The sequence below is a fragment of the Ranitomeya variabilis genome, chromosome 3, assembly GCF_051348905.1.
Source record: "Ranitomeya variabilis isolate aRanVar5 chromosome 3, aRanVar5.hap1, whole genome shotgun sequence".
Classification (NCBI taxonomy): Eukaryota; Metazoa; Chordata; class Amphibia; order Anura; family Dendrobatidae; genus Ranitomeya; species Ranitomeya variabilis.
In genome coordinates this window covers 318,758,367-318,774,645 of record NC_135234.1, presented here as the reverse complement: position 1 = coordinate 318,774,645, position 16,279 = coordinate 318,758,367, and the positions used below count along the sequence as shown (strand labels likewise).

At 43.0% G+C, this 16,279-nt stretch overlaps 1 protein-coding gene across 1 annotated transcript in view; it reads right to left on the bottom strand.

Moving 5' to 3' along the window:
- Positions 1 to 16,279, bottom strand: part of GPATCH3 (G-patch domain containing 3) — a 74,344-nt gene that overhangs the window by 11,461 nt on the left and 46,604 nt on the right. Inside the window, exons 3-4 of the mRNA XM_077295689.1 lie at positions 15,593 to 15,767; positions 15,063 to 15,241 (exon numbers count right to left, since the gene is read on the bottom strand). Coding sequence (XP_077151804.1) covers positions 15,063 to 15,241; positions 15,593 to 15,767 — 354 coding nt within the window. The remainder of the gene's footprint in view (positions 1 to 15,062; positions 15,242 to 15,592; positions 15,768 to 16,279) is intronic.

The following is a 16,279-nucleotide window of genomic DNA, read 5'->3' as shown; positions in this document are numbered from 1 at the left end:
GAATCCCCAACACGGGATTCAAATTCTTATGCAAGTAATTTGTAAATCGGCAGAGAGATCCATATCCCCAAATATTTGAATTGATCAGCCACTTTAAGTCTGCCTCCCTCCGCAACATCTCCCATCTCATCCCCTATGTCATCTACCTTAAACAGAGTTGATTTATTCCAATTTATCCTCAACCCCGACAATGCTCCAAATCTTTCAATAAGCCGAATAGCATTTCCCAATGAAATATGTGGATCCCTCAGGATACTTCAGCAGACTGCCTAATCTTGGCGGCCAACGGCTTAACAGCCAAAGCAAACAGGAGAGGGGAGAGTGGACACCCCTGTCGCGTCCCTCTATGTAACTTAATCGTACGAGAAAACTCTCCATTCACCATAACTCTAGCCACTGGCTGCGCATACAGCAGTTTGACCCAGGACACAAATTGTGGACCAAAACCCAAACAGTGTAACACCTGCTACAAATACCCCCATTCTACACTGTCGAAAACTGTATGGGCGTCTAAGGATGCAATAACTCTCTGGCCACAGTTATCAGCACCCAGCTGTACATTCATAAAAAGCCCTCTTAAGTTAATTGCCGTAGACCTGTCGGGCATAAAGCCTGACTGATTCGGATGTATTAATTTAGAGATAACACCTGACAGTCTGGTTGCCAACACCCCGGCCAGAAGCTTAACATCTGTTGTAAGCAAAGAAATTGGTCGGTATGACTCAGGATATCGTAAGTCTTTATCCTCCTTCGGGATTACCACTATTATGGCTTCCCTCATGGAGGCTGGCAGGATTTCCCTACTCTTATCCTCCTTCAAGACCACTGTTAATCTGGGCATCAACACTTCCTCCATATCTTGCTCCTGGCGCCTTACCCCTTGCCACTGACCTTAATGCCCGGCTCAATTCCTCATCCGTAATAGGTGCCTCCAAACTTTCCCTGTCATCCTCACTCAGTTTAGGCAACTCAAGTCCCCCGATGCATCCACCCGTGAGAAGTACAAATCCGCATAGAAGTCCGTGAAGACCTCCAAGATCTCAGAAGTCTCCAGCACCTTCGCACCGTTTGCTGAAACCAATGAATGCACAAATGATGTACTCCTCTGAGCAGAAGCCACCAGCTACAGCATATGACCTACCACCTCCCCCTCCTGATAAAAAGCTAATTTTATCCATTTTATTGAGCTTCTTTTAACCATTTCTCAGCCTCAGGGGTACCCAGAGCAATAATTTCATCCTCCGCTACTCTCAGCCTCTCACTTGCCGTTCTTTCCGCCTGTTTTGCCCGCCGCTTACATCTACTAATATCTCTAAACAGCAATCCCCTCAGATACGTTTTCATAGTCTCCCAAATAGTGGGTATATCAGCACTCCCATCATTAAACTAAAAAAAAAACCTTCTATCTCCCGCTGTATGTGGTCTATATCAATACTGCGCAACCAGTTAGGGTGAATTTTCCACTCTCCCCTGCACCCGGCCCGCGCCCCCATCGGCCACAGCTCCACCTCAATCGGATTATGATCCGAAAATACCAGTGACAGGTATCTCACGTCTCCTACCATTGTATCTAACATTTCATTTCCAAGAGCCATATCTATTCTAGATAAGGTATCATGGGCCAGTGAGTAGCAAGAATACCCCCTCATCCCAACGTGTCGCACCCTCCACAGATCAATCATGCCAATTTCCTGAACATATGTACCAAAAGTAGTAGTATGACCTTGAGACCTATTCTGTAAGTTTTTGTTCCTATCCCAGAAGTCAAATATATTATTGAGGTCTCCAATGATTAGAAGTGGTATTGGGACCCCTCGCCCCACCAGCTCCAACACTTCTCTAATTTTCTTACTGGAATAGGGAGGTGGAATATAATAGCCACTACACACAGCAGCACCCCAAGCAATTTACATTTCACCACCACATATTGACCATCCACATCAACATACACCATCTCCTCAAATCGCACCCCCCGTAGGAATCAGTACTGACACTCCCCTTGAGTACGTAGAGAAAGTAGAGTGATATGCCTTCTGTATCCAGAGCCTAGACAAGATATCAACCCTCTCACGCACTAAATGTGCTTCAAGCTGACATATCAATGAGGCCCTTTGATCACGAGCATACTGTAAAACCGCCGCCCAACTGGTTTTATCCGCTAGGCCTCTTATATTCCAACTCAATATTTTAATACGGTCCTCCGTCATACCTCTCATCAACCTTCAGAGTAACCTTATTTCTTGGCCTGAGCTGTCTAACCCCTCCCTCTACCCTTTGAACTCCCATCCCTACCCACCCCCCCAACTAAAGCTTTTTCCTCTCATCGAGAGTGGGGCTCCTCTGCCCATTAGAGACACTCTCCCTTGGATTACTTTCTCCTTCCCCCTCCCGCCACCATTAAGGTCACAACTCTTTGTTCTATGTTTTGAAATGTTTTAGATGAATAAAGTACAGAGGTATAATACACATTCGCAGAACACCTTTTTCTAAAGCACTCCTCTGCCCTCCTTATTATCTATTGCAGCATTGTCTGGCCAAAGAACCAGAATGGCTAAACTCAACTCTTTCATAATTGAAAAGAATACAAGCAGTAAAAAAGTATGTAATGAACCCAATTCTCCTCTTTCAAAGAGAAACCAATATCCCATATCCATATCTCAACGAGTTCTCAGTCTCCTTTAGCTTGTATTTTCTTAGCATTAATATCAATCCTCTGGGTAGTGTCCTCTGGTGTTAGGAAAAAAATTAACTCTATTAAAAGCCACCACTCTTGGTCTCGACGGAAAAAACATGGAGTATTGCACCCCCAACTCTCTCAGACGTCTCTTGACACCAGTAAACTGCATTCTCTGTTTCTGGACCGCAGCAGAGTAATCCGGATAAATGGCAATTCTCTGTCCTCCAACCGTGAGATCCTCTATTTCTCTGGCTCTATAGTTTAATATCTTGGCCAACATGGTAGGGGATTAGCTCCGGGGGGAGGGGGCTGCGGTGGAACCCTGTGAGCTCTTTTAACTGCAAAAACTTTTGTCAGAGCCTCGACCCTAATCTTTTCCCTCAGCCAGTTTTCAATATATTCAGTAGGATTTCTCCCCTCAGATTTTTCAGGCAGACCCACTATTCGGAGGTTATTTCTTCTGGTTTGATTTTCCAGATCCTGATTTTTTGCCGCTAGTTCTGATACCTTTTGAGCAAACTTTTTCTCTGTCTTTTGCAACATTGTCCTCTGCAGTGCTCACCCTCCCTTCCACCTCTCTCATGCGGTTATCCATTTCCTGTATGGCAGCCTTTATCTGTACAATCTCCCCTTTAACCTCCTTCATCTGAAGGGTCAAGTCATTTAGGGACTGATTACATGAGGACAAAAGTATAAATACATCCTTTAGGGTCGGCTTCCCTCCTGCTGCAGCAGGCATGCCGTCTCCCTCCACCTTCTGTACCTCAGCCTTTCCTTCTGCAGTCGTTTCTTCATCCTCCTCCTCCCCTTCAGATCTATCTTCAGCAGACAGCTTAGCTCCTCTACATCATCCGCCCGGGCAAACATTCTCAATTTAGCAGCAGCCTCCAAGTATCTGACATGCAGAGTTAGCCTTATCAGATTCTTCCCTGGCCGTCGCGCCATCTTGGAATGCACCAGCCACTCCAGCCCCCCCCATCGTTCTGCTGTCTCCAGGTCATTTCTTCCTCCACCAAACCTCCCCGCGGTGCTCCAGCGCTCCTGAGACCTTCAGCCAGCAAATATATCACTTTACAGAGACAGCGGCGTCTGCACAGGATTAGAGCAATAATGGCAGCGGGAGCTCTCTACTAAGCAACCGCTCACATGGCCAGCTAGGACACGCACCCCCAATTTCTGGTATATTTCTGATGATACGCTTAACAGATGTCACTTCAAATGATGTCATATCTGACCAGCTACATTCAACTTATACCATTCAAGTGCGCATCTGTAAGATGCACCATTTCCGGTGCTTTGCCTCTCTTCACACTGCCCTGTAGCGGTGGCATATTGGGTAATAAGGGGTTAATGTCACCTTTGTAAGGTGACATTAAGCTGGCTTAGTAATGGAGAGGCATAAATAAGATACCTACCATTACTAATTCTATAGTTGTGAAAAGGTTAATAAAACACACACATGCAGAATAAAGCATTTTAATGAAATAAAACACCACAGTTTTGATATCTTTATTGTATGCTCATTCCTTCAACGCCCTCGTTCTCCTGGAAAAAACTAAAAAGCAACTAACAGTATACTCCCTGTCTCCAACGTAGTCCTTAATAACGAGTGTCCCATGACGAGTCCAGCTCTACTACATCTGGATGCCGGACATCCAGACTTGCAGAGGGAGATATGATGTGCACACTGTAGAGTTCAGAAAGGGAGGTGCTGGCTGGACATCCAAAGTCAAATATACAAGAAAAACAGCCGCACTCAAGTCTTTGCGTTTATGTAGAAAATAGTTGCTTTTTATTCATGTGCACAGGCACCACCAGATCATATATAAAGAAAAAAACGGATGATTGCGGACAACAGGGTTAACGTTTCGACCAGGTACGGTCTTTCTCAAAACCTCACTGTAAAAAGAATATATGGTATAAGTGTGCTGTACAATTATACACGTGCAAGAAGAGGTGAAAATACAATTAAGCATGAAGAGGAAAACAACCAAACAAAACAACTTCCAATAAACATATAATATACAAAATATACAGCTCAAAAAATATTGAAGGACTCATCCTAGTCCGAAGGCAATTAGTCATAACACGTTTAAGGTCTCGTGAAGCCAGGATAAAGTAAGGACCACTTCAAAGCACGTATTTTATGCTGGGGCAAAATTAAATCCTAGTTATAAGTAGACACCAGTAAACAGGTAAAATAGACCAAGTCGCCACATACTGTACTGATCTTGTGTAAGAGGAGTGAATGAGAAAATAAGGGTATAGGAGGAGAGTCCCAGAGAACTAGGGAGAGAGAGGAGAAGACATAGTTAAATATATTAAATACGCTGATCAAGTAAGGGAGGCACAGGTCATGAGTTGGTAAAGACACCGTAGTTTTACCTGCTCAAGGTAGATTTCAAAGGTAAGGTGTCCGTCTCATTGGTGATGCAGTGGCTAATGTGCACAGAGTTGGCGCTTTAAATAGGGCGCCAATGAACTGACATCAGGTGGATGTCGGCGCGCAGCTCTGTGGGACGAAAAGAAGGTCTGCACCGCAGTGTTGGGTGCGCTCCACTGATGGCGCATGCGCCATGGATGCTGGGGCCGAGGACATGTATCGCGGTTGCGCAATAAGAGTAAGGGGGCCGGAGCATGCGCAGTGCGATCTGAGTGGCCGGACTTAATAGCGCTTGTGTAGGAGGATATCACAGACGCTTTTACGTTGTGTGCGCACCACTGTAAGCGGCAAGAGGGAAGGCTGGACTGCTATGAGCTGGCTATAGTAGATATGGCGATCAGTGCATATGAAAAATAAGGAGGAAAAATAAGGAAAGAAGGGGAAGGGGGAATAATCAGAGGGAAGGAGTATGGAAGGACAAAATAGAGACTAGTTATGGATGAAAAAAATAAATAATAAAACAGAAAAATACAGAAAAAATGAGAGTACCACAGATACTGTTTTATAGCGGGGAGCTCATAATGTTGCTGCGAAGAAAATGGAGAAAAATAAGCAGAACTATAGAACCGGAAAAAGAAATAAAATGAAATGAAAAAAATGAGATGGAAAAATTTAGCAAATAAAAATAGAAAAAAATAAACAGCGAAGAAATGAAATAGAAAATTAATATGAAAAAATAGGATTTTATAAAGAAAGAAAAAAATAAAAAATAAAAGAAAAATAAAAAGAAAAGAAAAATTAAAAAAATATAAAAAAATTGAAAAATAAAATGAAAATGAAAATAAAAATAGAGAAAAAAAAACTTGTAGTCATGAACAACTTACCAAAAGGTGGTAGTGAGAAAGATAAAGAGTTTTCATGTACTGCGCTGCGCGCCGACATCCACCTGATGTCAGTTCATTGGCGCCCTATTTAAAGCGCCAACTCTGTGCACATTAGCCACTGCATCACCAATGAGACGGACACCTTACCTTTGAAATCTACCTTGAGCAGGTAAAACTACGGTGTCTTTACCAACTCATGACCTGTGCCTCCCTTACTTGATCAGCGTATTTAATATATTTAACTATGTCTTCTCCTCTCTCTCCCTAGTTCTCTGGGACTCTCCTCCTATACCCTTATTTTCTCATTCACTCCTCTTACACAAGGTCAGTACAGTATGTGGCGACTTGGTCTATTTTACCTGTTTACTGGTGTCTACTTATAACTAGGATTTAATTTTGCCCCAGCATAAAATACGTGCTTTGAAGTGGTCCTTACTTTATCCTGGCTTCACGAGACCTTAAACGTGTTATGACTAATTGCCTTCGGACTAGGATGAGTCCTTCTTCAATATTTTTTGAGCTGTATATTTTGTATATTATATGTTTATTGGAAGTTGTTTTGTTTGGTTGTTTTCCTCTTCATGCTTAATTGTATTTTCACCTCTTCTTGCACGTGTATAATTGTACAGCACACTTATACCATATATTCTTTTTACAGTGAGGTTTTGAGAAAGACCGTGCCTGGTCGAAACGTTAACCCTGTTGTCCGCAATCATCCGTTTTTTTCTTTATATATTATCTGGTGGTGCCTGTGCACATGAATAAAATGCAACTATTTTCTACGTAAACGCAAAGACTTGAGTGCGGCTGTTTTTCTTGTATATTTACAATCCAGACTTAGCAGAGCCTGTAGATGACCGCCGGAGATAACTCTCCAGTGATCACCTCCACTGCAGTGTTCTCACAATCAGCTGACCGTGAGAACCAGCCTAGTGACCGGAGATAATCCCCGGTCACGTGCACGGCCGTTCTCATGGTAAGCCAAGCTATGGCTAGACCTGCAGTGGACGCGCACTTCCGGCGGTGGGACAGGTAAGACCCTATTTAAATTAGTAGACATGCATAGTAAGCTGTGTTTACGCAGTTAGTACGCATGTGATTAATCATCAGATGCGGTTTTACCGCATCTAATGATTGTCTATGGGAAATTTACGGTGCGGCGAGGGAGCGTCACCGCATTGTAAACAGACATGCTGCGTTCTGAAAAGACGCGCCCCGCATGTCCGTTTACGCGGGTCTGCCGCAGGCGTGTTTTAACGCATAGTGGAGACAGGATTTCAGGAAATCCCCTCCACTATGCTGTAACATCTGGATGCTGCGTGTTTGACGCTGCGACTCTACGCAGCGTCACACACAGCGTTTCCTGACTGTGGAAGCACACCCTAAGGGAATGTTCACACAGCGTATTTCTCCAGCAGAAATCTGAGAATGGCCCCATGGTTTACACCACTAATTTGCAATTGGAACTGCAGCAGGTCCTAACTGAGATTATTCCCATTCTCCAAAAGATCTGCCGTCATAGGAAGGGCTACACAAACTTTCCATTTAAATGGAGGCAGATTGTGGGCAGTTTACATGCAGATAAAGTCACTACAATAGCTGTACATATTTTATCCTCAAAGGCATGACAGTTCTGTTTCGGACTGCTTTGAGACTATAAGGGTATGTGCACACGATGCAGATTTAGTGCAGAATTGGTGCAGAACTGCAGCAGATTTTTCTGCTGCAGAAACGCTGCAGAACTGCACTGTGATTTACAGTACAATGTAAATCAATGGGAAAAAAAAAAAGCTGTGCACATGGTGCAGAAAAATCTGCGCAGAAACGCTGCAGATTTCAAAGAAGTGCACGTCGCTTCTTTTGTGCAGTTCTGCAGCGTTTCTGCTGCAGATTTTTCTGCACCATGTGCACAGCTTTTTTTTTTCCCATTGATTTACATTGTACTGCACAGAAACTGCACAGAAACTGCATAGAATCTGCGCAGAAACTGCATAGAATCTGCATAGAATCTGCGCAGAAACTGCATAGAATCTGCATAGAATCTGCATAGAAACTGCACAGAAACTGCATAGAAACTGCATAAAAACTGCATAGAAACTGCACAGAAACTGCATCAAATCTGCAGATGCAGATTTAGTGCAGAAAATTCTGCACCACATTTCCTACGTGTGCACATAGCCTAAGTCAGGGCAGAGAGAGGCTAATGTGCACTCATTCTGATACAATGTCTATGTAGAACAGACTTAAAGGGTTTTTTGCCATGAATAAAATTAATTTTAAAACTAATTTTACTCAATACATCTTGGAATAATAATACATTTCCACAATTGGACGTGTTTAAAATTCAATGTTCCTGTACAGAGATACTCTCACAAATGTTCCCTGCTGTGTCTGACTGTGAAGGAACATCCCCTCGAAGAAGCAATATACTATACACGTGACGATCGCGCATTGGGATTCTTTTCAGGTAGAAAAACACAATGGAGCAACCATCAGCTGACCGAGATGAGAAATTCCCAGAATAATTGTGCGGTGCACGGAGACTTCAGGCTGGTTTCCTGAAAAAAAAAAAAAAAAAAAAAAAAAAGGGAAAATCCAGCAAGCGCAAAAGTCATGAAACATCACATTTATTAGTAGATTAAAACATGACAACGGTCGATGCATTTCGAGCTACACTAGCTCCTAATCATGACAACATCATGGTCGTCATGATTAAGAGCTAGTGTAGCTTGAAACGCATCCACTTATGTTTTTTTCCCTTTTGTATTTTAGTCTACTAATAAATGTGATGTTTTGTGGTTGCTTGATTTTCTTTTTTTCACGGTTCTTTTCAGGTCCTGGGGACCTCTGACTTGCCAACATGGGTAATAATAATTTAATCTACCTTTTTACTATGCACAAGCACTTTCTTTGACACTCTTCTGAGCAATGCGTCGCGCTTAGGATTATGGCAACCATTTGGGCAGCTTTAGCCTAGCACTATTATGTTTAATTTGGACTATCAATTATCTGCCCTTGGTAGATTTAATTATACTGATTGCACTATCATTCACCTCCAGGATATCTGCACATTATTGGTCTTTTATCATCTTTGTTCATGACTACATGCCTGCTCTCTTATTGCTACTAATATGCTTGTGGAGTGACAACTATTGGCCATACAAATATATATATATATGGATTATCCACTTCTGTGTGGACTTTGTCTAACATGTGCCTAATTAATATATTGCTAATCTGTGCAGGAACATGGTCTGATCATACCACAGCTCCAGGGCAGGGGAGGAAGCAAAAGGGAGGATACAGAGAGCATGGGATGGGATCGCAGCTGATTGTTTAAAAACAGGAAGGGAAATGCTTTACCTCACAAAAACAATCAGCGGTGATCCCATCCCATGCTCTCTGTATCCTCCCTTTTGCTTCCACCCCTGCCCAGGAGCTGTGGTATGATCAGACCATGTTCCTGTATGGTCAGACACGGCCATTACACAGTACACAGCAGGGGCACATGTGTAAGATTATCTCAGCACAGGAACATTTTTTTTTTAGCAGCATCCAATTGTGGAAGTTATTATTATTCCACAATCTATTGATTAAAATCAACTTGCGGGAAAATCCCATTAAAGGGAACCAGTCACCCCAAAAATCCATTCTGTAATGCTGTAGATAAGCCCTCGATGTAACCTGAAAGGTAAGAAAAACAGGTTATATTATACTCACCCAGGGGCGGTCCGGGTCCTATGGGTGTCGCGGTCTGGTCCGGCTCCTCCCATCTTCATAGGATGACGTCCTCTTTTTTTTTCCTGCCGTGGCTCCGGTGCAGGGGTACTTATCTGCCCTGTTGAGGGCAGAGCAAAGTACTGCAGTGTGCAGGCACCGGGAAAGGTCAGAGCGGCCAGGCACCTGCGCACTGCAGTACTTTGCTGCAGACAAAGACAAAGTACGCCTGCGCCGGAGCCACAGCGTGAAGACAAGAAGAGGATGTGATCGTATGAAGATGGGAAGCCCCGGACCGGACCGCGACGCCCATCAGACCCGGACCGCCCCTGGGTGAGTATAATATAACCTGTTTTTCTTACCTTTCAGGTTACATCAGGGCTTATCTACAGCATTACAGAATGCTGTAGTTAAGCCCCTGATGCCAGTGGCCTTATCTCATATACGATTTGTGGGGTGACAGATTCCCTTTAACCCCTTAATCCCATATGACGTACTATACCGTCGAGGTGGGGTGGGCCTTAATTCCCGGTGACGGGATAGTACGTCATACGCGATCGGCCGCGCTCACAGGGGGAGCGCGGCCGATCGCGGCCGGGTGTCGGCTGCATATCGCAGCTGACATCCGGCACTATGTGCCAGGAGCGGTCACGGACCGCCCCCGGCACATTAACCCCCGGCACACCGCGATCAAACATGATCGCGGTGTACCGGCGGTACAGGGAAGCATCGCGCAGGGAGGGGGCTCCCTGCGGGCTTCCCTGAGACGATCGGTACAAGGTGATGTACTCACCTCGTACCGAACGTCTTCTCCCTGCAGGCCCCGGATACAAAATGGCCGAGGGGCTGTATCCGGGTCCTACAGGGAGCACTTCCGGGTCGGAGCAGGCTGCAGATGAAAGCTGCAGCCTGCTCCGATGAAAGTATGATCGCAGATCTGATAGAGTGCTGTGCACACTATCAGATCTGCGATCTGTGATGTCCCCCCCTGGGACAAAGTAAAAAAAAAAAATTTCCACATGTGTAAAAAAAAAAAATAATAATTCCTAAATAAATAATAAAAAAAAAAATATTATTCCCATAAATACATTTCTTTATCTAAAAAAAACAAACAAAAACAATAAAAGTACACATATTTAGTATCGCCGCGTCCGTAACGACCCAACCTATAAAACTGGCCCACTAGTTAACCCCTTCAGTAAACACCGTAAGAAAAAAAAAAAAAAAACGAGGCAAAAAAACGCTTTATTACCATACCGCCGAACAAAAAGTGGAATAACACGCGATCAAAAAGACGGATATAAATAACCATGTTACCGCTGAAAACGTCATCTTGTCCCGCAAAAAACGAGCCGCCATACAGCATCATCAGCAAAAAAATAAAAAAGTTATAGTCCTCAGAATAAAGCGATGCCAAAATAATTATTTTTTCTATAAAATAGTTTTTATCGTATAAAAGCGTCAAAACATAAAAAAATGATATAAATGAGGTATCGCTGTAATCGTACTGACCCGACGAATAAAACTGCTTTATCAATTTTACCAAGCGCAGAACGGTATAAACGCCTCTCCCAAAAGAAATTCATGAATAGCTGGTTTTTGGTTATTCTGCCTTACAAAAATCGGAATAAAAAGTGATAAAAAATGGTCACGTGTCCGAAAATGTTACCAATAAAAACGTCAACTCGTCTCGCAAAAAACAAGACCTCACATGCCTCTGTGGACCAAAATGTGGAAAAATTATAGGTCTCAAAATGTGGAGACGCAAAAACTTTTTTGCTATAAAAAGCGTCTTTTAGTCTGGTTTCACACTTGCGTTTTTATCTGCATGCGTTTTTTAAAAAAACCGCATGTGTGAAAAAATGCATGTAAACGCGGTAAAACGCATGCGTTTTTATAGAAAAACACAAGAAAACAAGAAAAAAAACAAAAAACCCTAACCCTACCCCTAACCTGAAATACGTGGCACTGAAATATACGTTTATATACGTATATAAGTGCCACGATATTTCAGTGGCCACGTATTTAAGTGCCACGATATTTCAGTGGCCACGTATTTAAGTGCCACGTATTTACGTGCCACGTATTTACGTGCCACGTATTTTTCAGTGCCTGAAATACGTGGCACTGAAATACGTGGCACTGAAATATCGTGGCACTGAAGTATTTACGTGCCACGTATTTTTCAGTGCCTGAAATACGTGGCACTTAAGTACGTGGCACTTAAGTACGTGGCACTTAAGTACGTGGCACTTAAGTACGTGGCACTTAAGTACGTGGCACTTAAGTACGTGGCACTTAAGTACGTGGCACTTAAGTACGTGGCACTTAAGTACGTGGCACTTAAGTACGTGGCACTTAAGTACGTGGCACTTAAGTACGTGGCACTTAAGTACGTGGCACTTAAGTACGTGGCACTTAAGTACGTGGCACTTAAGTACGTGGCACTTAAGTACGTGGCACTTAAGTACGTGGCACTTAAGTACGTGGCACTTAAGTACGTGGCACTTAAGTACGTGGCACTTAAGTACGTGGCACTTAAGTACGTGGCACTTAAGTACGTGGCACTTAAGTACGTGGCACTTAAGTACGTGGCACTTAAGTACGTGGCACTTAAGTACGTGGCACTTAAGTACGTGGCACTTAAGTACGTGGCACTTAAGTACGTGGCACTTAAGTACGTGGCACTTATATACGTGGCACTTATGACTGTCAGAAAATGTTCAGTAAACGGTTAGGGGTAGGGTTTCAGGTAGAATTGGGGAGTTTCCACTGTTCAGGCACATCAGGGGCTCTCCAACCGCGACATGGCGTCCAATCTCAATTCCAGCCAATTCTGCGTTGAAAAAGTAAAACAGTGCTCCTTCCCTTCCGAGCTCTCCCGTGCGTCCAAAAAGGGGTTTACCCCAACATATGGGGTATCAGCGTACTAGGGACAAATTGAACAACAACTTCTGGGGTCCAAGTTCTCTTGTTATCCTTGGGAAAATAAAAATTTGGGGGGCTAAAAATCATTTTTGTGGGAAAAAAAATATGTTTTATTTTCACGGCTCTGCGTTGTAAACTGTAGTGAAACACTTGGGGGTTCAAAGTTCTCACAACACATCTAGATAAGTTCCTTGGGAGGTCTAGTTTCCAATATGGGGTCACTTGTGGGGGGTTTGTACTATTTGGGTACATCAGGGGCTCTGCAAATGCAACGTGACGCCTGCAGACCAATCCATTTAAGTCTGCATTCCAAATGGCGCTCCTTCCCTTCCGAGCTCTGTCATGCGCCCAAACAGTGGTTCCCCCCCACATAGGGGGTATCAGCGTACTCAGGACAAATTGGACAACAACTTTTAGGGTCCAATTTATCCTGATACCCTTGTGAAAATACAAAACTGGGGGCTAAAAAATCATTTTTGTGAAAAAAAAAATAATTTTTATTTTCACGGCTCTGCGTTATAAACTGTAGTGAAACACTTGGGGGTTCAAAGCTCTCAAAACACATCTAGATAAGTTCCTTAGGGGGTCTACTTTCCAAAATGGTGTCACTTGTGGGGGGGTTTAATGTTTAGGCACATCAGGGGCTCTCCAAACGCAACATGGCATCCCATCTTAATTCCAGTCAATTTTGCATTGAAAAGTAAAATAGCGCTTCTTCCCTTCTGAGCTCTGCTATGCGCCCAAACAATGGTTTACACCCACATATGGGGTATCGTCGTACTCAGGACAAATTGCACAACAACTTTTGTGGTCTAATTTCTTCTCTTACCCTTGGGGAAATAAAAAAATGGGGGTGAAAAGATCATTTTTGTGAAAAAATATGATTTTTTATTTTTACGGCTCTGCATTATAAACTTCTGTGAAGCACTTGTTGGGTCAAAGTGCTCAACACACATCTAGATAAGTTCCTTAAGGGGTCTACTTTCCAAAATGGTGTCACTCGTGGGGGGTTTCAATGTTTAGGCACATTAGGGGCTCTCCAAACGCAACATGGCGTCCCATCTCAATTCCAGTCAATTTTGCATTGAAGAGTCAAATGGCGCTCCTTCCCTTCTGAGCTCTGCCCTGCGCCCAAACAATGGTTTACACCCACATATGGGGTATCAGCGTACTCAGGACAAATTGCACAACAATTTTTGGGGTCCAATTTCTTCTCTCACCCTTGGGAAAATAAAAAATTGGGGGTGAAAAGATAATTTTTGTGAAAAAATATGATTTTTTTATTTTTACGGCTCTGCATTATAAACTTCTGTAAAGCACTTGTTGGGTCAAAGTGCTCACCACACATCTAGATAAGTTCCTTAGGGGGTCTACTTTCCAAAATGGTGTCACTTGTGGGGGGTTTCAATGTTTAGGCACATCAGGGGCTCTCCAAATGCAACATGGCGTCCCATCTCAATTCCAGTCAATTTTGCATTGAAAAGTCAAATGGCGCTCCTTTGCTTCCAAGCTCTGCCATGCGCCCAAACTGTGGTTTACCCCCACATATGGGGTATCAGCGTACTCAGGACAAATTGTACAACAACTTTTGGGGTCTATTTTCTCCTGTTACCCTTGGTAAAATAAAACAAATTGGAGCTGAAATAAATTTTGTGTGAAAAAAAGTTAAATGTTCATTTTTATTTAAACATTCCAAAAATTCCTGTGAAACACCTGAAGGGTTAATAAACTTCTTGAAAGTGGTTTTGAGTACCTTGAGGGGTGCAGTTTTTAGAATGGTGTCACACTTGGGTATTTTCTATCATATAGACCCGTCAAAATGACTTCAAATGAGATGTGGTCCCTAAAAAAAAAATGGTGTTGTAAAAATGAGAAATTGCTGGTCAACTTTTAACGCTTATAACTCCGTCACAAAAAAAAATGTTGGTTCCAAAATTGTGCTGATGTAAAGTAGACATGTGGGAAATGTTATTTATTAAGTATTTTGTGTGACATATGTCTGTGATTTAAGGGCATAAAAATTCAAAGTTGGAAAATTGCGAAATTTTCAAAATTTTCGCCAAATATTCGTTTTTTTCACAAATAAACGCAAGTTATATCGAAGAAATTTTACCACTAACATGAAGTACAATATGTCACGAGAAAACAATGTCAGAATCGCCAAGATCCGTTGAAGCGTTCCAGAGTTATAACCTCATAAAGGGACAGTGGTCAGAATTGTAAAAATTGGCCCGGTCATTAACGTGCAAACCACCCTCGGGGCTTAAGGGGTTAAAGGTCGCCTCTAAAACTTACATTTTCCCATTGATAACTGCAACAGCTAATGAAAAAAAAAGTTGAATGAAAAAGCGGAAATTAAGCAATCAGCTAGATGAGACATGCAGTTTTTTTTGAGTTGATACAAGAGAGGAGTCTTTCAAAAACGGCTTCCATCATTACAGCAGTAATATCACAAACAGAAAGATGATCTCACCTTTGTATACTGTTCAAAGCCACCCAAGCCAAGTTTCCGCCCATCTGTATCCAGTCCTTCTCGTCTTCTCATCTCTAGTCGCATCTTCAAAAAATCTTTTGCATCCTTATCTCCAGTCCCAGGATCATAATACTCACTCATGTCCACATCCCAATCATCAGTCGTCTGTTCATCAAAATCTGTGAACATGTACAAGAAGAAGATAATGGTGACAAGGTGGATGGGCAATTTTCTGGTTAAGATTTTTGGTAAATCTGCCCCAGTGAGCTAAAAGAAAATCTGTAAAGCAACCAGTTAATGCAGACAAATCTGTTATTTTGTAGAAGAAACTGCAACTATTCAGGAATCATTTTAGTAGTATATGACAGAATTTAAGAAGCTACTAGGAAAAGTATAGAAAGAAAATAAGTCTCCTATAGGACAAAATATAATAAATATTATTCTTTAAAAAAAAAAAAAAAAAAAACCCTTACAAAAAGCGGGCCGACACCAAGAATCTGCCCTTCTGTTTGCCAGGGCACTCAGCTTACCGCCTTCCTGCTCCTGCCATAGCTGGGCATCTGTGTAAAACACCAATCCTGATCCACCCTTCTCCCACTTCAGTTCAATCTCTTCCTCATACAAACGTTCTTTAGACCTTTCTTGTGAAGTGACATCTTCATGTAAAGCTTCATGTCGCTCCCATTCTTCACAGGTGTCGTTGTCCTATAAATGACAGAGAACCCTACAGATTACTTCAATGTAATGAACATGAACTTCCCATATGCTAGATACACCTCATACGGGGAGAACCCTAAGGTACCGTCACACTAAGCGACGCTGCAGCGATAGCGACAACGATGCTGATCGCTGCAGCGTCGCTGTTTGATCGCTGGAGAGCTGTCACACAGACCGCTCTCCAGCGACCAACGATGCCGAGGTCCCCGGGTAACCAGGGTAAACATCGGGTTACTAAGCGCAGGGCCGCGCTTAGTAACCCGATGTTAACCCTGGTTACCAGCGTAAAATGTAAAAAAAACAAACAGTACATACTTACATTCGCGTCCCCCGGCGTCCGCTTCCTGCACTGACTGAGCGCCGGCCCTAACAGCAGAGCGGTGACGTCACCGCTGTGCTGTACTTTCACTTTACGGCGCTCAGTCAGTGTGGGAAGCGGACGGCGGGGGACGCGAAGGTGAGTATGTAGTTTGTTTTTTTTACATTTTACACTGGTAACC